Source organism: Hylobates moloch, unplaced genomic scaffold, assembly GCF_009828535.3.
Source record: "Hylobates moloch isolate HMO894 unplaced genomic scaffold, HMol_V3 SCAFFOLD_3, whole genome shotgun sequence".
Taxonomy (NCBI): Eukaryota; Metazoa; Chordata; class Mammalia; order Primates; family Hylobatidae; genus Hylobates; species Hylobates moloch.
The window spans coordinates 110,564,029-110,587,251 of NW_026652278.1; the positions used below are offsets into that span (position 1 = coordinate 110,564,029).

A 23,223-nucleotide genomic window follows, 5' to 3' on the forward strand; every position below is an offset into this window, starting at 1 on the left:
GACAATATGTAAATGCACAAGCATTTATTGTGTTCCAATAAAACTTTACTGAATAGGCAGTAGGCCATAGATTGCTGACTCTGGCTCTAAAACAGCTTAAATAACTGCTTGTACTAAAGAAACAGCTTAATGGCAAAACTAATATATATAAGAATCTTTAGGCTGGGCATGGTGGCTCATGCCTGTAATTCAAGCATTTTTGAAGGTAGGAAGATTGAGCCCAGGAGTTCAGGTGGGAAGATTGTTTGAGCCTAGGAGTTCAAGACCAGCCTGGGCAACATAGGGAGACTCTGTCTCTACAAATAAAGAAAATTAGCCAGGCATGGTGGCACACACATGTGGTCCCAGCTACTTGGAAGGCTAAAGTGGGAGGATTGCCTGAGCCTGGGAGGTTGGGGCTGCAGTGAGCTGTGATTGCACCATATACTCTAGTCTAGGTGACAGAGGGAGACTCTGTAGAAAGAGAGAGAGAGAGAGGTAGAAAGAGAGAGAGAGAGGGAGAGAGAAAGAAAGAAAGAAAGAAAGAAAGAAAGAAAGAAAGAAAGAAAGAAAGAAAGAAAGAAAGAAAAGAAAGAAAGAAATTCTACAACCCTGAGAGCCTAACATGTCTAAATGTTTCTTGTATACTCATTGCCATTGTTTTCTGATGTTGGTTAGAACCTTGCACAGAAACGATCACTTTGAAATAATTTAACAAATTCTAGTAATAATATATATCAGATACACTTTTAATAAATCATTGCAAATAGGAAACAATCTTTTAAAACTTGTTTCGGTGATAGTTTAACCACCAGTTGGAAGAGTTTAATATGAACCAGTCAAAATTAACATAAGAACATAGTAAAACTAATAGAGTCAATGTCTTTAGTCTCTAGGACCCTTAGTTCTCATTTCTCAGTTTTGTAACTTAAAAAATGCTTTCCTACGGTTCATGTGTTTATCCGTTCATCAAGTAATTTTAATGACTACCATGTGCAAAGTTTTGTTCTAAGTGTGATTTGAAAAATAAATGTGATGCTAACTTGAAATCGCTTTCAGCCTAATTGGAGAAATATGCATAAACAAGCATATAAATTAGAAAGTAATAAGCGATTGACATATAGACTCCTTCAGAATGACAAAGACCACCTAGGAAAGGATGGATTTATTTATGGCTGTCGCAGAGAAGCCCAAATACCAGAACCATGGGGCACTTTCTTAAATAGGGGAAAGATATGTTAAGGGGATAAATTTAGGTAAAATTAAAATGAAGAAGTGTTTTCATAGGTGCAAAGCAGAGCTATGTAAAGGAGTTATCATCAGGTCAGTGCTGAAAAGCAGACTGAGGGTCCTATTTTCTTGGAAACGAAAACGTTAAGACAAATGTGGAATGTTCTATGTACAAAAACCTCTAATCTGAAATCTGCAAGTAGGCTGGATATATGACTGCTTCCCTGTGTTAAAGTGACCCACATAGCTTAGATCCTCCCTACAAGAGTGGGATGTTCCATTCTTATTGATTTGATTTAAAACAGCTAAGTTCTTGACAATTATAGTATTAGAGAATAAAGTTGCTCATTACTGACTGAGTCCTTTTGCTACTTAATAAAAGCAGTTTTTGAAATTCACAAGAGGAAGAACAGATTGTTGGAAAAGGTTTTGTGGCAGGAACATAGTAGGGAAAGGTCATAAAAGCAGATGAAATCTTAGACAGGCATTTTGATAATAATCTGAAAAATAGGGAGTGGAGACATCTTGGAAAGCTAAGATCCATAAAAATCCACAATTCTATACTAATCATTCATGCCAAACCTGAAGCCATCTTCTAAATCAAAACATACAGCAAATTGCAAATCGCCTGATTTGATTTTGCAACTGTTACCTTTTCCACCAAGTATCTGGAGAAAAGAGAAATAAGCCTTAATTGACTCCAAGAAAAAGAAGAAAATTGGAGCTTGGCAACCACTTAGTCCCTGAAAAATAGAGAATTTACAGAAAAAGAAGGCTTTAAGGCTGCAAGCTAACAAAATGTCCTAAATATTACAAATAAATCACAGTGGCAAAATGCAGGCCTTAACAAAGTCTAGTAGAGTTTGTAGTCCAGTGATTTGAATCTCAATTGCAGAAAATTTGCTATTCAACTAGATGAGGTAAACATCCACAAACTCGCCACTAAGCCTGAATATTTATTGACCAATTTAAAGAAAAGGTGATTTCCTCAAACCCATGGGCCTAAGCCTGAGCCATTATGAAATATTTTCCTATTTGGATTGCTGCTTTCTGCATTTTCTGCACAATAAATGATTCTGATTCACTGCAAAGGTTACCATTAGACAAAATAATCTTGGCTTTTAGATACCAGGGAATGTATGATAAAAGCTGTGGATTTCAGATAATGTACGTGTCAGACTTTCTAGTACTTTCTTCATTTAAAAGAGCTGATAGGCCTTTTCTAATCTAAAACTGCATTACTAAATGGAGCAAAACTATTTGGCAGAGATAGTATGGTGCTTGTCTATTATAGATATTCACTGGACACTATAAATGGTTTGCTTATGAGCTGGAAAGAGGGCATTAACACAGCTTTCAAAAGTTTACTTTCACAATAAAATACATACACTAAGGAAACAACTCAGTAATGTTGGTGAAGGAATCCTATCAATAAGAATTCAACTTCTACCAGATAAATTCTCAAAAATTTACTCCCATAAGTATCATAACTTTAAATCCTGATGCTCCAAGCAAACATTTTCTTCCTTTACTAATTTCAAAATAGATAACTCTCCAGCAGTGAGGCACTTCTTTAGCTTTGAGACTTGTCACAAAAATTGGTTTTTAATTATTGATGCCTATGGTTCAGATTAGTTTAATTATCCACCTTTTCATCATAGCATCAGCGATCACATGAAGACCCTGCAGCTCTGAAGTTTAGCTTCTACGAAGTGATCTCAGCAGGGCCCCGTGCACCCTCGGAGCTCAGAGCCTTGCAGAAGAGATGTTTGGTCCCAGGGTGGTATGCCAGCCACATCGAGAGATGGCTTGTTTATTTCCCCCCATTTCAGGTATGGAGTAATAAGGATTTACATCATGTTAGAATCTCATTAAGTTGATGACTTTGCCTTAAGGTTAAGAAAATTTTCAATCGTTAAACTATTATTAGTTTTTCCTCTTTAGTTGTAAATAATGAGTCTATGGCAAAGAGAAATAGGCAGAAGTAGAAAAACTTTAATTTTCTAAGAGTATTTCAGGATAATTCTCCCTGCTCTATTTGCTGTGCATACCTTTCCTGATTGTAAAAAGCTTTGAAAGCTTTAGATCCCTGATTCTTATCCTGAGAATAAAGTTTGAAAGAGAACCTCTTAACCACACAAGACAAATAATGTTTTGCTTAATTAAGTGCCATTATTACCTTTTTGAACCACCTTGCTGAATTTTTGATAAGTCCTATGTTTTTCTCAGCCCCTTGAATTTCTTCTGCCTGGCATCAACCTAGATTGCAAAATCAGCCCCTCATGGAATCACGTAAGCAATCTAGTCATATCAGACATGGTATATACCTGTGAGTCTAGAGCTATGCTGTCCAGTATGACAGCCACTACCACATATGGCTATTTTAATTTATATTAAAATCAAATAAAATGAAAAGTTCAGTTCCTCAGTTGCTTTAGCCACATTTTAAGTGCTCAATAGCTAAATGTTAGACCCAGCAGCTATAGAACATGTTCATCATCACAGAAAGTTCTATTGAACAGTGCTGGTCTAGGCTAAACAGAAATATCAGAGAAGAGGTATGGATAGACAAGACCTGCTTTGCAGGTTTTGTGACCTTTAATCCTGGTCTCCTCTCATCTTGCTGGGTTCACCCTCCTTGGCGTAACAAGCAACTTCTTCTCCTTACTTTCTTGAGGAACTTTGTCCATGTTCAGGTTTCCTGAGGGTCTAACCTTATTCTCCATATAGATGATCGAAATATTTCTTCAACCCTTACAGTGCTATTCCTGAAAGGAATCATGAGGAATGACATGTTCTCTGTCAGATTACATCTGAGTTTATTATAACCTTTCTTCTTTTCTATTGTGTACTTTCCAGCTTGAATGACAGGATCATTGCTTTGTCTGTTTTGAAAGTTGGTTTCCATTTGTGATTTTCTAGTCACTTTTCTAAGCTCTCTTGGTCTTTCAACTGTCTTTTTTGTTTTCATAGTGTGACTTCTCAGATTGCAAACCTGAGTGTACTTAATTGGTGTGATTTATTTCTTATTCCAGGTCATTAATGAGGATGACCTGGATTCTAACACCAATGCATGCAATTCTGCTCAGGACAGTGTCTCTCACTGAATGAGTTCAGAGTGCAGAAATTTTTCATTATACAGTTTACATGTCTTTTTTCAATGTGCATTTTTTATTTGATAATTTAGTTGCTAATTATTGATGGGCAACAACTAAGAACAGATCCTGCTACAGTGATGGATGAAGTACAGAAGTTTCTAGGAGTCTCGCCTCATTATAATTACTCAGAAGCTTTAACGTAAGTTTATATTCTAATTAGTTTATTGACATTTCAGTAGAGAATTGATTTCAAAGAAATTGCAGTTTGGTCATACAACTGTCAGATTACCTGTTCCTTATACACTGGTTATTTTTCAATTTGACATTAACCACCAAAAAAAAAAAAAATTTCAACAGTGTGACACAGAAATGTCCTAAATCCTGTGTTAATTCCTAATTGTACAAAGATTTCCCTGAAAGGAAAGTAGAGAAATAAAACAGTGGTAAATCTTAAACCACAAACCTTAAAAGAAGTTATCTGAAATAAGTTCGTAAAGCCTGAGCCTATTTAAGAGGCAATATGGGGCCTCTTGGAAGTATGAACAGGTGAGTAACTAGGTAGTTTAGGAACTGACTCTTCTATCATTTGTGTAATTTTCAGAAACAATGTCATACAGCAAGAAATAGTCCATAGGTGATTGAATAAGCAGAGAGAGATGTACTATTATTGCTCCTAAACAAACATCTTCTTATTTTTTATTTTTTGCATCTTTGTCTTTATCCACTATTTGACCCTGTTACCGCTCCTTCAGAGTCCTCAGCAGTTAAAGCACTGGTTTGATTTGTCTGTTTGTTTGTATGGTTTTTTGCTGGTTTCCTCTGATTTTCTTAGGTAACTGACTCTCTAAGGTCCATGACTGGGGACCAGTAAGGCACTAGGGCTGAAGAAGGCAGTCACTCTCGGAGGTGTGCCCATGCCTGATACTGAGTGCTGTGTCCTAGGTGCCTCTCTTACCTCACCCTAGTGCTGACTCTGGGCTTCACTTAGCATTTTTGAAGAAGACCTCTATCTTACTGTGTCCATTTAGAATAGTTGGCAATCAGATTTAGGAGAATTATATTTGTTCCTACCACATGTGTAGAGCAACTGGAAGATATGAGTTGGATTGGGTCATGGACCTGACTCACACCATAAGTTGGGTTTTTTTTTATTACATAGACTGAGCCTTAAAAAAACTGAAAAAGACTATCATGGAATTCTTCCATTGTATTTTTCAGTATAAGACTCAGTTCCACTGATGAAGTAGTTTTCCCTTTTTTTTTGTACTCTTTAACATCAATTTAGAAAGTGAGAGACAGGTTTCCTTTACCTTTCAACAAACTTTGCAGAAAAAAAGAAGATTAGCAGAAAAACATCAAATACTGCTTATATCTCCTACAAATCAAATATAGAGACACGTAAGGGACGCATTTTGGTGTAGAGGACAAAAGAGTAGGTGGAACTCTGCAGTTTTGAGCTTTCTTCCTAAGAGTAATTTATACTTTGCTGTTATTATTAACCTTCTGACCTCTGTGTTTTCTATACTATGAGTACTGTCAGAGTTTTGTAGAGCTTAGTTCAAGTACTAACACAGACATTGGCCTTAGGTATTTAACATTCAACCTGACCTTAAAGAAAGCTGAGTGATTTCAGTTTGCACTTAAAAATTCGAGACCATTTTCTGTTCTGTATCTTTTTAAGTATCTCTTAGAAAACAAAGCTTTTATTTTCTAAACAGTTTCCTATTTCAAGTTAGGTTATCTGTGGGTCTTTTTTATAGAGTATGTAGCAAAGCATTGTATTTCAGAAAAAAAGAAGTACAGTATTCTATAAAGACAGAGTTGCTTTTTCTTATGGGATGGTCCTTGACCTGCATGCTGTGTATTTGTCCCCTCTGCAGCCAGCTCAGCAGCAAGCTTTTTATTCATCTTCACTGCTGAGAAAAGGCAGTGTAAACTTAAGAGAATATCAAAGCAACATACTATATACAAAGAACTGTAGGTCCCTTTGCACCTGGGCTGTATCTAGCTAAAATTACTGATTATATGATTCTCTAACCTGGTTGGGGGCTCAGTGGGTGAAACAGCAAGATAAGATATGTGTAGTCCTGAAACCACAGTTTCTGTTCCAGCAGTGCCACCCAGGCTCTCGCCCTGCAGGTGGAGATAATGTGTTTCCATTCCATTTCTTTTTATATTTTCTTGTCAATCATCAATTGGCCTGACGCACCTTGTAAAACCTGGCAGTGCACTAGTTGTAGAATATTGGAAAGTTTCATGTCATTGTCTTGGGTCTAAATTGATCATCCTTCCCCCTATGCCCTTTGTAGTTGTTTATCTGAAACCTGTCTTCACAATTTAGTTACTCCTGTTAGAGTAACTATACTGATAGCTGTTTCTGTAGTGCTTTGGAAATATTGAGGACGACTAGAGGTACAAAACACATATCCTCAGAAATGCCATTTATACCAGTCTGTATACTTTGTACACTTTGGTATTGCTTCTTATTTTTTCTTCTTATTTTCCTGCTGACGATAATGATGACTATCTCATTGGTGCTTAAAAAAATTGTTTTTTCTCATTGGAAGTCCTCTAAGGATATAGTAAACCACAAACCAATATGAATTCTCAACTAACTACATAAATCTAGTGCTTTGCATATAGTAGAATAAATAAATGAAGCAAGGTCTATACAAATGTTTTACTATGCAATCTTGGCATGAAAGAGTACTCCAATTTAAGAGATTTCTAAACTTATTATCTTCCATATAGAAAATTTCAGCATCAAAACTATTTTCAAGAAGAATCACAATAAGCCCCCAATGTCAAGATTGTTGTTTATTCTTTTCCACAAGTGCTAAAGAAAGCTTTCAAGACTTATAAAGATATACAAAGTCACTGAAGAATCTGTGATGTCTTAAAATGACTTAGTACTGTCTAATTGGTGTTAAATGACATATTTAATGTTAAATAATCTGATTTTCTCAGTAATTATGTGAATGAAATAAGCAAAATAAGCTTTAAAAATATTAATAAGAACTTTCTCATTCAATCAAGTAAATTATAATTTACAACTCTTGTTCCACATACCCTTAATCAATAAATGGGATTAACATACTAACATTATTTTAGTTTTTGTGGTACATGTTATATAGTGTTTTGAAGCAATCATTCGAAATAAGACAGGAAAAACAATGCTTAGCATGGAATTGTGCTAATTTGTATACACTAAAATGAAAAATATGAACTTTTAGTTTTGCCATGAATACACCTATTCACAATGATACCTAGCCATAAATGCCAATGACAGATGTCTTCATGTTTAGAAATACTAGTTAGCTAAATACCTGAACCTGGCATCTTTATGTCTCAGTCAGTTAACCTATTTGTCAAGATGAATGAAACCAGACTATGTTATATGAATTTTTAGTACTAATTTACTTTGAAAACGTCAATAAATGGGCAATGAGAATTTGAAAGCCAGGAGTTGAGTATAGTTGTTTGTTTGTTTTGTGGATAAAGGTTAGCTAAGTCATGAAGGACTGAAGCTGCTTCAAAATTCAGAAGGACTTCAATAGCTTTTAATGTAACTTCCCTGGCAACCAAATTTATATTGCCTGGGAATTGTTTTCCTACTCACTGTAGATAAATTTGAGTACAAAAGTACCACATTAAAACTTTCTTATTAGCAATTATAGTAGCCATAGTAACTAAAATCTGCTGGTTCTCTGGATGGCATGAAAGAACACCTAGAAATGCTGAGTAGGGAAAAGAAAAAAAAATAGTCTACTCTAATTTCTTATTATAAATTTTTAAGTGGTTGTAACAGTTCAAAATAAATATACATTTATATGTCCTATATATCTCTCTCTCTTCATAAAAACACAATGTGACATGTACAATTAGCTCCATTTTTTCAGATTAAAAAAAACTGGGGCACAGGAAAGTTAAGCCAAAAGATACTCAGCAAGTAAGTTGAGGAGGCAGGATTGAAACTCAATAAGTTATCTCTGGAACCTACACTGCCAACCTGTTAAGTTCTTCATATTGGCACAGGATGTTAGAACCATAGAAAAACAATACTGTGAATTTTTAATAGTGAATAGCATATTAACAGGAAGTGCTTCCTTAAAAAGAACTAGAACCTTAAAATGAGCTATGGAAGCTGTCTCAGATTTTATTATGAATAAAATCCATCTCCAGGTACACTGGATGTCACTTTTCTTCATAAATATGTAATCATAAAGATATGCAAATTAAAATAACATTGAAATACCACTACATACCCATTAAAATGGCTATAACCCAAAAGACAATACCAATTTACTGTATTAGTCCATTCTCACGCTGCTATGAAGAAATGCTCGAGACTGGGTAATTTATAAAGAAAAGAGATTTAGGCTGGGTGGGGTGGCTCACACCTGTAATCCCAGCACTTCACGAGGCCGTGGCAGATGGGTCACCTGAGGTCAGGAGTTCGAGACCAGCCTGGCCAACATGGAGAAACCCGTCTCTACTAAAAACTCAAAAAATTAGCCGGGCTTGGTGGCGGGCACCTGTAGTCCCAGCTACTTGGGAGGCTGAGGCAGGAGAATCACTTGAACCTGGGAGGTGGAGGTTGCAGTGAGCCAAGATTGCACCATTGCACTCCAGCCTGGGCAACAAGAGTGAAACTCCATCAAAAAAAAAGGGGGGGGGGGGGGGACGTTTAATTGACTCACAGTTTTACATGGCTGGGAAGGCCTCAGGAAACTTACAGTTATGGCAGAAGCCAACTCTTCACAAGGAGGCAGAAGAGAGAATGAGTGCCAGCAGGGGAAATGCCAGATGCTTATAAAACCATCAGATCTTATGAGAACTTACTATCACAAGAGAAACTGCCCCAATGATTCAATTACCTCCACCTGGTCCCGCCCTTGACATGTGGGAATTATTACAATCCAAGGTGAGATTCGGGTGCGGACACAGAGCCAAACCATATCACAAATGTTGGCAAATACGTGGAGAAACTAGAATCCTCACACACTGCTAATGGTAATGCATAATATATGGCCACTTTGGAAAGCAGTTTTTTAGTTTCTTAAAAACTAAACAGAATCTCACCCAACAATCCAGTTTCACTTCTAGGAATCTACCCCAGAATAAATGAAAACCTAAGTCCATAAAAGCTAGTAAGGGAATGATTATAGCATTACTCATAATAGCTAAAAACTAGAAACAATACAAATGTCCTTCAACTGGTGAATGGATTTGTTATATCCACACCAGGGGGAAAAAAAAGGAACGTCCAGAAAAGAGACAAATGTAGAGTTAGAAAGGGTTTATCTGGGCCAGGCATGGTGACTCATTGCTGTAATCCCAGCACTTTGGGAGGCCGAGGCAGGCGGATCACCTGAGGTCAGGAGTTCAAGACCAGCTTGGCCAACGTGGTGAAACCCCATTTCTACTAAAAATACAAAAATTAGCTGGGTGTGGTGGCACATGCTTTTAATCCCAGCTACTCCGGAGGCTGAGGCAGGAGAATTGCTTCAACCCAGGAGGTGGAGATTGCAGTGAGCCAAGATCGTGCCACTGCAATCCGGCCTGGGTGACAAGAGTGAAACTCTGTCTAAAAAAGGGAAGGAAGGAAGGAAGGAAGGAAGGAAGGAAGGAAGGAAGGAAGGAAGGGAGGGAGGGAGGGAGGGAGGGAGGCAAAGAAAGACTTTATCTGGAACTAGGGATGACAGCAGGGATTGACTGCAATGGGCTGCAAAAATAGAGGTTTTGGAAGGATAGTGGAAATGTTCTAAAACCAGATTGTGGTGATAATTGTACAACTATATAAACTTGCTAAACAGTGCTGAATTGTATATTTAACAATATGTAAATAATACCTAAAAAAAGTTGCTAAAATAAAATGCATATCAGTAAAATTATTCCTTAAATCATAAACGTGTTTGCCAGAAGAGAACTGATTTTAAAAATCTGCTATGCTTATCCTATATTAGTAATATCTAAATAATGGTATTTTGATTTTGAAATTTACTGAATTGCTATTTTCAATTCAATATTCACCCACAGAAATGGTTTTTCGATGTAAAGGCATTTCAGACATACTTTAGTCTTCTAAGTGTAATCTGAATGTTTTGTACAATTAACCTGCACGAGGGTAGAAATAAAGTCATGTTTTCATTAATATAAAAATGTCAGCCAGGCATGGTGGCTCACGCCTGTAATCCTAACATTTTAAGAGGCCGAGGCGGGTGGATCACCTGAGGTCAGAAGTTCGAGACCAGCCTAACCAATATGGTGGAACCCCATCTCTACTAAAAATACAAAAATTAGCCGGGCATGGTGGCACACGCCTGTAACCCCAGCAACTTGGGAGGCTGAGGCAGGAGAATTGCTTGAACCCGGGAGGTTGAGGTTGCAGTGAGCCAAGATCGTACCACTTCACTCCAACCTGAGTGAAAGAGCAAAACTCCACCTCAAAAAAAAGAAAAGAAAGTCACTGTTTAGAGGTTGAATCATTGGAGAATCCTGGTGCCCCTGCCCACAAGTCTTTTACAGTTATTTCTAAACATACCAGATGATATTCCATACAAGCTTAAGAACCATTCTTACCCATTCTTGTTTTACTCTTTAAATCAACAAAATTTTATTGAATAACTATTATATGCATGACTCTGGAGACACAATGATAAACAAAGTATCCCCATCTCCAGGTTAGGGTAGCCCTAGAAGCAGACACTAAACAATACACGAACACTTCCTCCAAAATGTTCACTGCCTGAAGGCCTTGAAAGGAGGCCCCCAGCCATGGCAATGGTTGCCAGTGCTTACATAAAAAGATTGTTTCCTTGCTGTTCCACCAGACTTCAGAGAAACAGTGCTGCTGTCTGAATAGATGTGGGGAGATTTTCTCCATCTTCTATTAAACTTCTTCATTTGGGCTCTGAAATAGTATTACTTGTGTCCCAAACTCATAAGACCTTCAGTGAACAGCAGTCCCTTCATCTATGATGGTTCTCTATGAAGGACCAGACCCAGTCCCTCAGGCCATTGGGTAAATAAACATGCTTTCCCTTCTAGCTTCTCCTTCTCATTGGCATCCTGACACACTTATACCATTGCCTATGAGGGTATGCATACAGATGGCTAGGCTAGGTGCCAGCTACACACACAATTTTTTTTTCTCAGTGAAGCCCGGCATGACACCTGCTGCATAAGATCTAATTAATTGGCAGACATAAAAGAAAACCCTATTTTTCTTTTGATTCTTAATTTTAGCATGTGTGGAGTTCCGTGTTTCTTAGAAAAACTTTCTCTCAGAAGACTACTCATTTTAATACACAGCATATGCATGCTCCACTTACGTTATCTACAGCAAGGTATATTAGCAAAAAGTAATAGCTGCTCTGGATTCTGAATTTTGATCACTTGAATACTTAAAATGAGTCAGAATTCAATTTTGGAAAATTGCTGATAGCAAAATGTTAATGAAAAATATTGCATCAATCACAGACTTCCAGAAATGTTGCATTAGACTTTCCCAAAGGCTTTAATATGCAGACTATTTAAATAACACAGTCTTTATTAATGATCTCTTTGTAATTCTGAATATAACACTAATTTATTCAGTTGCCTTATTGATTCAAACAAGAATATAAACAGCATGAAAACATAAAATGTTGTGTCCTGATCTGACATAATTGCTTTAATAATGATGAGAAACCAGGCTTTACATAAATGGAATGTGATTATTCTCTCTAATACAGTCATACAGAGGCAGAAATCTAGGTTTGCTTTCTTTTCATAGGGCTAGAGTTATAAATTCTACAAGATTAACTACATATAGACTACACCCCCACGTACACACACACACACACACACACACACACATTAGATCACACTATCATTTTAAGTGCTTTGTTAATGTATAATTTACATATAATCACCCACTGTAATTGTGCAGTTCAATGAATACACATGTATAGTTTTATGTACCACCAGAATCTGTTAATGTATAATTTACATATAATCACCCACTGTAATTGTGCAGTTCAATGAATACAAATGTATACAGTTGTATGTACCACCAGAATCAAGATATAGAACAAAAAGATATAATCCAAAAAGTTTAATCATGCTCCGCTGTAGTCAACACTTTCTACTTACCCTGACCCCTGGGAATCATCAAGCTACTTTCTTTCACTTAGCATAATGATTTTGAGTTTCCTCCATGTTGCTACATCTATCAGGAGTCAGTTCTTTATTATTGTTACATATTACTCCATTTTATGGATGTACCACAATTTGTTTATCCTTTCACCGGTTGATGGACATGAGTAATTTGTATTTTTTGGCTATCATGAACAAAGCTACTATGAACAGTTATGTGGACATACATTTGCATTGCCTTCAAGTAAAAACCTAGAAATGGGGTTGGTGAGTCATATAGTAGTTATGTATTTTAATTTCTAAGAAACTTTACAAAGAGGCTGTAATATTTTTAATTTCTACCAACAATTCTATTTGTTCCACGTCTTTGCCAACACAGGATATTTTTAAAATCAGCCATTCTACTGAGTGTACAGTGCTATTTCATTTGTAATTTTAATTTGCATTTCCTTAATGATGAATGATGTTCAGCAAATTTTCATTTGTTCATTGACCATTCATATGTGTTCTTTGGTGAAGTGTCTGTTCCAATCTATTTTTTTTTTTTTTTTTGAGACGGAGTTTCACTCTTGTTGCCCAGGCTGGAGTGCAATGGCACAATCTCGGCTCACTGCAACCTCCGCCTCCCAGGTTCAAGTAATTCTCCCACCTCAGCCTCCTGAGTAGCTGGGATTACAGGCATGCACCACCATGCCCAGCCAATTTTGTGTATTTAGTAGAGACAGGGTTTCTCCATGTTGGTCAGGCTGGTCTTGAACTCCCAACCTCAGCTGATCTGCCCACCTCAGCCTCCCAAAGTGCTGAGATTATAGGCGTGAGCCATCGCACCTAGCCTGTTCCAATCTTTTATGCAGTTTTTATTGATATTTTTATCTTTTATATTGAGTTATATATTCCAAATACAAGTTGTGTATCAGATATATTTTTTACAAATGTTTTCTCCCAGTATGTGGTTTCCCTTTTCACTTTCTTAAGTGTCTTTATGAGAGCAAAATTTTAAATTTTGATAAATTCAAAATTATCATTATTTTTCCCTTATGGTTCATCCTAAGAAATCTTTGCCTAACCCAAGGTTGCAAAATTTTCTGGTTTTTTTCCCTAAGTTTTCTTTCAGAATTTTTATAATTTTAGCTATAAATTTTTAAGTTTTTAGCTTAAATTTTTATAGTTTAGGTTTAGCTCAATAATACATTTCAAGTTAATTTTTATATACAACATGAGGTAAGGGTCAATGTTCAGCTTTTTCATATAGATATCCAGTTTTTCTTGTGAAATTTAAAAGACTAATCCTTTCCCATTGACTTACCTTGGCAGCTATTTTTCGAAAATTAGTTGACTGTAGATGTGTAGATTTAGTTCTGAACTCTTCATTTTGTTCCACTGATCCATCAGTCCACTGATGCCAACACCAGGCAGTCTTCATTACTGTAGAATCATAGTAAATCTTGAAATTAAATAGTATGAGATCTCCAACTTTGCTCTTTGTTTTCAAATTGTTTTAGCTTGTCTACTTCCTTTACATTTTTATATGTACTTTAGAATAATTTTCTATTTCTACTTAAAATATAGTCCACTGGAGTTTTGATAGGAATCATACTGAATCTATAGATAAATTTGGAGAGACTTGGTATTTTAAAAATATCTAGTCTTCTGATTTATGAGCATGGTATAGCTCCCTTTTTTCTAAAAGTTATCTTAACAAAGTTTTATAGTTTTAAGTGTGCAGCCATTGCACATATTTTTTGTTAACTGTCACCCTAGATATTTCAGGTTTTCACATTATAATTTTAAGCAAAGTGTTGGAAGTAGCATTCCTAGAAGTAGAACAGATAAAAGGCAAAAGAAAAACGTTATCTGAAATAATTCTAATTGAGAAGAAAAATGGCAATATAATTATTGAATAACAAAAGCTATGTAAAGGAATTATCATTGCTATTACATTCACTTTTATACCTGAGCATACAAATTAGTACTTTATTTACAGTGAATAATAATATAAAACCTACTTGGAGACCAGTAAAAAAGAAAAGGCCCTGAACCTAAAATCAGCAGGCCTAGACTTGAGTCATGACTTGAATATTGAAGAAGTGTATAGTAGTATAGTGCAAGGTAAATAAACCTTGACAAACATTTTCTCCCTTCTCATTTTGTGTTCAACTAATACTTGGCAAATGTTTACAAGAGCCAAACAGTATGCTAAATGCTATAAAATGGGAAGAATCCTTCACACCATATCCTTAAGTGTTAGAATGAAACCTCAAATGAGAAAGAGTTATATGCAATATTTTGGTAAGATAAAACATACATTTTAATGTGCTATTATTGTTTATTATAATTATGGCATAAAAAGTTCATTTAGGCTGGGCACAGTGGCTCACACGTGTAATCCCAGAACTTTGGGAGGCTGAGGCAGGCAGATCACCTGAGGTCAGGAGTTTGAGACCAGCCTGAACAACATGGAGAAACTCCATCTCTATTAAAAATACAAAAATTAGCTGGGCATGGTGGCACATGCCTGTAATTCTAGCTACTCGGGAAGCTGAGGCAGGAGAATCGCTTGAACCTGGAAGGTGGAGGTTGCAGTGAGCCGAGACTGTGCCATTGCACTCCAGCCTGGGCAACAAGACCGAGACTCCTTCTCAAAAAAAAAAAAAAAAAAAGAAAAAGAAAAAAATTCATTTATAGGTGCTATTACTTTAATACAGAGGTCATACCAAAAGAAGAAAGTAGCTCTGAAAAAAATTAAATGGATTATAGCTAGAGAATCCTAAAAGTAATCACTCCATGATACACTGAAACCTTTTCTCTTCTATTACCTTCTAGTTGGATGATACAAGTAGCATCTAAATCCATAGACATGGATGAAGACTGACTTGTTTTTAAACCCTACAAAGAAAAAGAATGACTTGTTTTTAAACCCTAAAAAAAAATTGAAAATGTATGTATTGTTTCCTTCCAGATGAAGGAAGTAGCCTTATTAATTTCTATTAATAGGAGACCTGCTGACAATTTTTCTATTAGGAACCTGGCAGACTCACAAATATGACAGATGAACTCAGAATTTAGAAGTATGCCAAAAGACTTTATGCAAAGGAATATAGTAAAAAAGAATTCAGTTTCTCTGGTTATAGATTGTTATCCCAATAAAATATTTATGTATTGGTCACTATATCATATAAATTGGTTGAAAAATGATTTCCTGGTTTTTTTGTGTGTATTTTTTATTTTTTTAGGTTTGATTCTCATAAAGGTTTCTGGTGTCAGTTACTGGAAGAAGGTAAAACAAAATGCCTTGGAAAGAGCAAAGGAAGAAAATACCCTCCAATGGATTCTGATGTAAGCATAGAGCTTAAAAATACAAACTAAATCAGCAAAATGATAACCAACAATATCATCTATTTTCTTAAAAAACTAGTTAAAGTCAAAATTCAGCCTTTCTAAAAATTAAAAGTGCCATTTCAATTTCAGTACAGGTAGGTTGCTTGTTTTGATTTTACCCACAATATATTATTACCTGTCATGCAAGAATAAAGGAAAACAATAGAATTTGACATTCTAAATAAGAACAAAGAGATAATATCTTATTCCAAAAAGAATGATACCTGCACAAAAATTTTAGTATAAATGTTAACTGAAACCAAGACAGGAAATATATCCACTGGAAAGTGAAAATAGGACCAAGATTTCTATTTTTGGCCGGGTGTGGTGGCTCATGCCTGTAATCCCAGCACTTTGGGAGGCCGAGGTGGGTGGATCACTTGAGGTCAGGAGTTCGAGACCAGCCTGGCCAACACGATAAAACCCCATCTCTACTAAAAATACAAAAAAAAATTAGCTTGGCATGGTGGCAGGACCTGTAATCCCAACTACTCAGGAGGCTGAGGCAGGAGGATTGCTTGAACCCGGAAGGCGGAGGTCGCAGTGAGCCCAGATTGCGCCATTGTGCTCCAGCCTGGGCAACAAGAGTGAAACTCCAACTCAAAAAAAAAAAAATTCTATTTTTTTCACTGTCTGAGTCATTCTGTTGTAGTAAGTGTGCCCTGGACAGTAATATAAATTACTGATATACTATACTAAGTTTTGAGCTATTAATATGCTAATAAAATGAAAGAAGCAATGTATTTCCCAACATCTAACATACTAGCAGATAATTTAGGCTTCGGGGAATGTAGACACACACTTTGCAGTATGTATTCAGCACTTCCTGTTTATTCTGTTCAGAATGGCGACATGGTTATCACTTAATGCTACAGTTTTCTCTATTTCTATACCCCACATTTTTACTTTAATGCTTACTTGACATATATTAAGATTTACTAATAATATTTTTATTTATTATTAGTCTAGTTAGTATATACTTTCAATATAAGCATGCAAGTAGATTTTGATTTGTAAATTTTTTTTAGATCTCAGAAATTAAAATATGATTTGGGATTTTTCCCCCACAATTAATACATTACATTAACTGAGAACCCTAAGATGGTCTGAGGATCCTAAGGTGGGCTAAACTTATTTGAATACTTTAACAAAACCTTGAGTACTATTTTTTTGTGCCTTGCCTGATAGATGCAGGGTCTGTCCTCAATAAACTCATAATTAAATCATATATAGAAGAGAGAGAGAGTTTCTGTTGTTTTGATAAACAAACTGCATTTTCAGAACTCCAATTTTCCTTGGCTGATTATTAAAATATACCTTCAGAGCACTTTGAAAACAACCCTTCTTTTCCCAAAAGAAATTGACATACAATTTCTATAGCATTTCGAGAAAGTAATATAAAATATATCATATGCATTTATGTCAAAGCTATTTCCCTGTAAATTTATTAAAGCTAAAATGTTTAAGAGACACTGCAGAATATCTTTCTTAGCATTTTATTTTACTCTGGTCTAACACAGACTTTATTAAATTTGGTGGTAGAGAAAGATAAGAAAAACACAACTTTTCAGGATATCCCTTCTTCTCAACAAGGTTACTGAGTAATCCATATTGGGTTTATTTAAGGGAGTGGCTGACTTTGTGAAAATAATGTCCAGAAAGGAGGTAAGAGTAAAGAGGTCTTCACAGAGGTAATGAAAATACAAATGTGTAGGAGGGATTAGAGTGGGCAGTACTGTCACCATGCCGTTTGCCTCTTCCTAGTAAGAAAAATGCCAGTACCCAAGACCGTCAGTAAAATATCATAGCATGTGCTAAATAAATAGTCCACATGCTTAATACAAATTTTAATCCAGATCTGGTATACCTGATACTTATTTCAACATAGTCAAAGTGTATGAAATGTAATAAACAAAATAAAATGTACTTTTTTCTCCTCCTCTCCACTTAGAGCAGGACATTTCTGTCACGCTACTATCGAGATCACAATGTGGAACTCTCAAAGCTGCTGCACAAACTGGGTCAGCCTCTGCCATCCTGGCTGAGACAGGAGCTGCAGAAAGTAAGATAGCACTGAGAGAAAACGTGAGACTTCATCGTCCAGGTAGAACACACCTTTTCCAAAGCTTCCAGAAGCTACCAAAAGGCAGTTGAAAAATATACCTCTTCAAATGAGAAAAAAGAACAAAGTTTCTTCCATGTGCTGGCATGTGGATGATTAGAAAAAAAGAAAAAGTATGTGTTACAAGCCTTGAGGCCTGTGGCCTTTCTCTTAACCCATATCTGAGCCTGTGGGATTATTGTAGACTACTGTGCACTCATGTGGAAGTCAATTGCAACCAACATAAATATCAAACACAACTGCAGAACTGTTCCATTTCATAGTAATATTTACACTTTTATATATCAACTAAGACTGTGTCTCTGTAGGTTTTTAGACCACTGTTTGCCTGTACAATGTTTTCTTATTATTTTATTCTATAAAGTGTCCTATGAAACAAGAAGCAAAATAAACATCATAATGTAGCATAAAATGTCAAAAGCATAACACCCATGAAAAATGCTTGCCAAAATTTAAATCCACTTAAGTATTTAGAAATAATTGTAAATTATAATTTGTGCTAGATCAGAGTGGAAAAGTTATATATGAGCTTTATCCGCACCAAAAAAAAGATAAGTGCTATAGCAAAAGTGATTTTTTCATATACATAGTCTAGTGAATATATGTAAAAATTACTAACTCTTCCATCACAACATAATTGTTATACTGAAATATATACTGTAAAGCTGTTGGATGGTAAATAGAAACACACGGAGTACACCAAAACAGTAAATAACAATGTAAAGTGTACTGACTGAATTCTCTAAAGGGGAGAAATTGTAGGGGTCTAAAAACATATCATTGAGAATTCTATGTCCACTTGCTGTAAGCTGTGAATCTATCCCAGTAGTCCTCACTAGTTCTACAGAAATGCACGCCTAGAGTCTGAGGTATGTGTCATCTCCAGAAACAGGTTGACTTTTAAATGTGAATAGCTTTTTTTAATGCTCCCCAAAACAAAACCTATTAAACTAAAACTAAAAACAGTTTCCCTAGATGATGTGGTTAGGCTATTTACATTTAGGTTGTTAAAAAATTCCATTTTCCCAGATAGTTCAAAATAAAATTATGTAATGTAGAGATTTATAACAAAAAACAAATTAATATATTATTTGTAATCTAATGTTTGCAGTGATACTTTGGATATAAGGCAAAGAAACATAAGCAGAGCAGAGGCCCATTTTTGAAAATATTTCACCCATCACTCTGCTGGAAGATAACAGATCATAGGTACAATTAAGGATTAGCTACTAAATTAAATGCAGGAAGTACAAAGATGAACAAGTCATGCTCTTGAAATATATTTACATTTAAATTGTAAATGATATATATGGTTAATAAAGTTTCCAAAAAAGAAAAGAATACATCGTACTTATTTTCCTGTTAATATTTACTTAATTTTTTTTTTGAGAGGGGGACAGAGTCTCACTATGTCACCCAGGTTGGAGCGCAATGGTGTGATCTCAGCTCACTGCAATCTCCGCCTCCTAGGTTCAAGTGATTCTCCTGCCTCAGCCTCCTGAGTAGCTGGGATTACAGCCGCGCATCACCATGCCCGGGTAATTTTTGTTATTTTTAGTAGCGACAGGGTTTCACCATGTTGGCTAGGCTGATCTTGAACTCCTGACCTCATGATCCACCCACCTCGTTCTCTCAAAGTGCTGAGATTACAAGCATGAGCCACCATGCCCGGACTACTTAATTTTTAAAAGTACTGTACATATACATAAAATTTAAGTAGTAAATGAATTCCCTGCTATGATTATAAGCCTTTATAAAATATTATCAAAGGTATGATTAGAAAAAAATGAGAGGGAAACCTATAGTAAAAATATTTTCATTGTCATTTTCATGGGTAAAACTTACTAATTAGAAAACAAATTGTGAGATCCACTTACTATAAATTTTTAAATGTACATTATAATTACTTTTTAAAAGTTTTATGTACCTAAAGAATATGCTAATTTTTAAATATACTATTAGCAGAAAGAATTGGAAAAATCACCAATTTTTAAGACTCTTGACTCTAAAAACAAAATCAAAGTCATTTGGACAAATATGGGAAACACAGTCTTCATGCTTACTGCTGTCTCTTTTATAGCAGCACATGCCAGACGTGCTAGGAAAATTAATATAGTCTTCCATCTCCACCAACTTAAGAAATCTGGCTTAGGAAGGTTAAACATAATGAGAATAGGCCCCAGAAGTTACATACAGTGTCATGTTTTCATTTGGCAACAACATTTATTCTAATTTTAAAAAAGGAAAAGAAAAACTGATACATTTATGCTTTAATGGTAAGATGTACATTTGAACTGCTAAGCAAAGCTGCTAATGGCATATTTTGTTTAGGTAAATCGAGTTGACTGAACACCTTATCCTTTTAAATAGATGTCAAAAACATACTCCATGTTTGTATAAAGACAGGAGAAAAAGGAAGAGATCTTACCAAAATTTATTCATTCACAAGTACACGTATTATGCTAGCTAGAGCAGCAAACCTGTGAAAGGATTTTTTACCACTCAATGTGTCTTGAAGACAGCATCAAATTCTAGAGGACATGCATACTTTCCACATTATATACTCCAACTGGTTAATATGCTAATCTGAAAGTAACATAAATACATATGAGAGAATAATGAGAGATAATCTGATTTAAAACTAGCTTTGTATAGAATTCCCTTTTTCATTGTTTAAAATATGAAACTTCCTCAGGAAGAAATGAAATGGTTATTTCAATGTTTATAGCTGTAATATTCTTGTCATTCACATTGAATGAAAATTACTGGAAACATTTTTTTCTCTGAGTTTTTTAAAATAAAAAACCTGGATATAATTCTGATAGTAGCATGGTACCTCGAATGTACAACAATAAACTGATAGGAAAATGAAGAGTTTGGACCTGGTGATTTTAGGTAATCAGCAGGTATTTTGTTGTTTTGGCCTGGGGGTGAGTGGGAGGTGGTTACAGAACAGATACTACTAACATAATTCAAAATGAAGAGATAGAAAGCTTTCAGGTAGGATATATATCTATCCTATATTTATAAAACCTTTCACAGATCCTTCTCCTCCTAAATTTATATGTTACTTACAGTGATTATTTTTCAGTTCTAATAAATATAATGCAGTTTCTAAGTCATTTATGGGACCCTACAATAAGAGAATAAGAGAATCACACAGCTGTTACTAAATGGACTTCAGAACAGGAATGATTATAGCATTTCTTACTCACAGTATTCTGTTCTGCTCCACACCAATGATCCCATTTCTTTCTTCAGAGTTTAAAAGGTGTTCATCTCTCTTTTCTAAAAATCTGGCAAAACAATCTCTGCAAAAAAAGGAGGGAGGGGGGATTTTGAGAGTGTAAAGTTAGCCATTTATCTTCATTCTCCACAAATTTTATTTTCTCTCTTCCAATCCCTTTCTTTTCTAGACATCAGCTTTTCACATGTTGCAACCCACCCTATCTTGGGGCACCAGCTGAATTCCCCACAGGCTTGCCTCCCACACACGCAGCTCACTGATTGAGCTGGGACATCTCATCTTCTGCCTTCAGACTGTGATTGACAGCATTGGCTTCCCTGTTCCTCAGGCTTTCAGTCTCAGATTGGATTACACCGTTAACCACCCAGTCTCCAACTTGCACAGCAGATTATGAGACTTCTCAGCCTTATTAAATTCGGCTTTTTTGGAGAACTCTAAGACACACAGTTTCACTTTGATTCCATCCCCCCAAAAATCTGCAATCTACTTTGAGTAAGCCTTTCACCTGTGGCCAAGGATACCTAACAAAATTTGAGGGCCACTTCTCCCCAAACCAGTGCTGCTACCAGTTCTTGCGATTTATCGTCCCTAATTTGTTGTCTATAAGAGTTCTCTATATACTCAGTGCTCTTAATAAATGTTACAGAGTAAAATTTATTCATTTATTTGTTAGTACTGAAACTAATAAATAAGTTGAACCTTCTTCCATTAATCCTGTAACTATCCTCATCTTTAAGTATCTATCACTTCTCAGTCTATTTCCAAAAGTTATAAATACAAAAATTAATAAATCACTAAAGTTGGATTTAGTTACATGCTCACCATTTCCTTTGGAGCATCTCTTAGAGAAAGAGGAATCATGAATAGTATCAATAAGTTAAAAAAGACATTCACTTGCCAGAGTCAAGTCAAATATCTCTTTTACTATACTATAGTCACAGCTCTCCAGAGAAACAAAACTAGGGGCAGACACATATACATAGATATACATATAAGCATATACATATAAGCATATATATACACATATAAGCATATATATATATACATATAAGCATATGGATATAGATATATACATATAAGCATATGTATATAGATATATACATATACATATACACACACACACACATACGTATATAAAGACTCATTATAAGGTATTGGCTTAAATGATTTCAGAGGATGCAAAGGCCCATGATCTGTCATCTGCAAGTTGGAGACCCAGGAAAGCCAGAGGTGTAGTTCAAAAGCTTAACAGCCAGAGAGCCAATAGTGTTGCAGTCTGTGTTTGAAGGCCTAAAAACCAGGAGCACTGAGGACAGAAGAAGTTCAATGTTCAGCTCAAGCAGCCAGGCAGAGTTAACTGGACCTTCCTCCACCTTCTGGTTCTATTCATGCCCTTAATGGATCGGATGATGCCCAACAACACTGGGGAGGGTAATCTGCTTAACTCAGTCTACCAATTGAAATGCTAATCTCATCCAGAAAAACCATCATAGCCACACCCAGAAATAATGTTTCACCAGCTATCTAGGTACCCTGTGACCCAGTCAAAGTTGACACATAAAATTAGTCATCACATTTACTTAGCAATCCCTTTCAAGGAAGTCAAAGCAAATTTTACAAATTAAATGCTCACAGCATAAAGTCTCCAAGATATTGTTAGAAAGAATGTATTTGCCCACATTTTACTATACAGAAAAGTGAATTACACTGAATAAAATGTGAGATAGTTCGAAAGCACCCAGAAACTGTGACAAATCTTACATAAAACTGTCTACATCAAGCTGCTTCTTGGTTTTGAGGGAATACATTAAATGTAGGAAATGTCTGCTGTCTACATTTCTGATGCCAAAATGCTCTATTTCAAATCAATAATTGAAATGGAAACCAGACCTTGCTCTTAAATATTATACATAATTTATACAGTTGGACCAAAGAAGATGTCTTCTCTATTTGATAAATAATATTCTGAATCTAAATTTTTTTCAGTTTCAACCACATTAAACAAATGCAAGCTCAACGTGCTATATACT

The 23,223-nt window shown here is 35.6% G+C and overlaps 1 protein-coding gene across 4 annotated transcripts in view; it reads left to right on the forward strand.

The window, feature by feature from the left end:
• The window catches only part of LOC116463311 (bifunctional heparan sulfate N-deacetylase/N-sulfotransferase 3), a 194,730-nt gene extending 172,806 nt beyond the window's left edge, over window positions 1–21,924 (forward strand). For 3 of the 4 annotated variants that reach the window (XM_032146350.2, XM_058436695.1, XM_058436697.1), the window contains 5 exons: window positions 2,871–3,041; window positions 4,397–4,506; window positions 15,680–15,782; window positions 17,781–17,886; window positions 21,363–21,924. In XM_032146350.2, the coding sequence (XP_032002241.1) occupies window positions 2,871–3,041; window positions 4,397–4,506; window positions 15,680–15,782; window positions 17,781–17,886; window positions 21,363–21,457 (585 nt within the window). In that variant the 3' untranslated portion in view covers window positions 21,458–21,924. Of the gene's footprint in view, window positions 1–2,870; window positions 3,042–4,396; window positions 4,507–15,679; window positions 15,783–17,775; window positions 17,887–21,362 lie in introns of all 4 variants that reach the window. The other variant, XM_032146354.2, reaches the window with a different exon arrangement.
• Window positions 21,925–23,223: the final 1,299 nt, after the last annotated feature.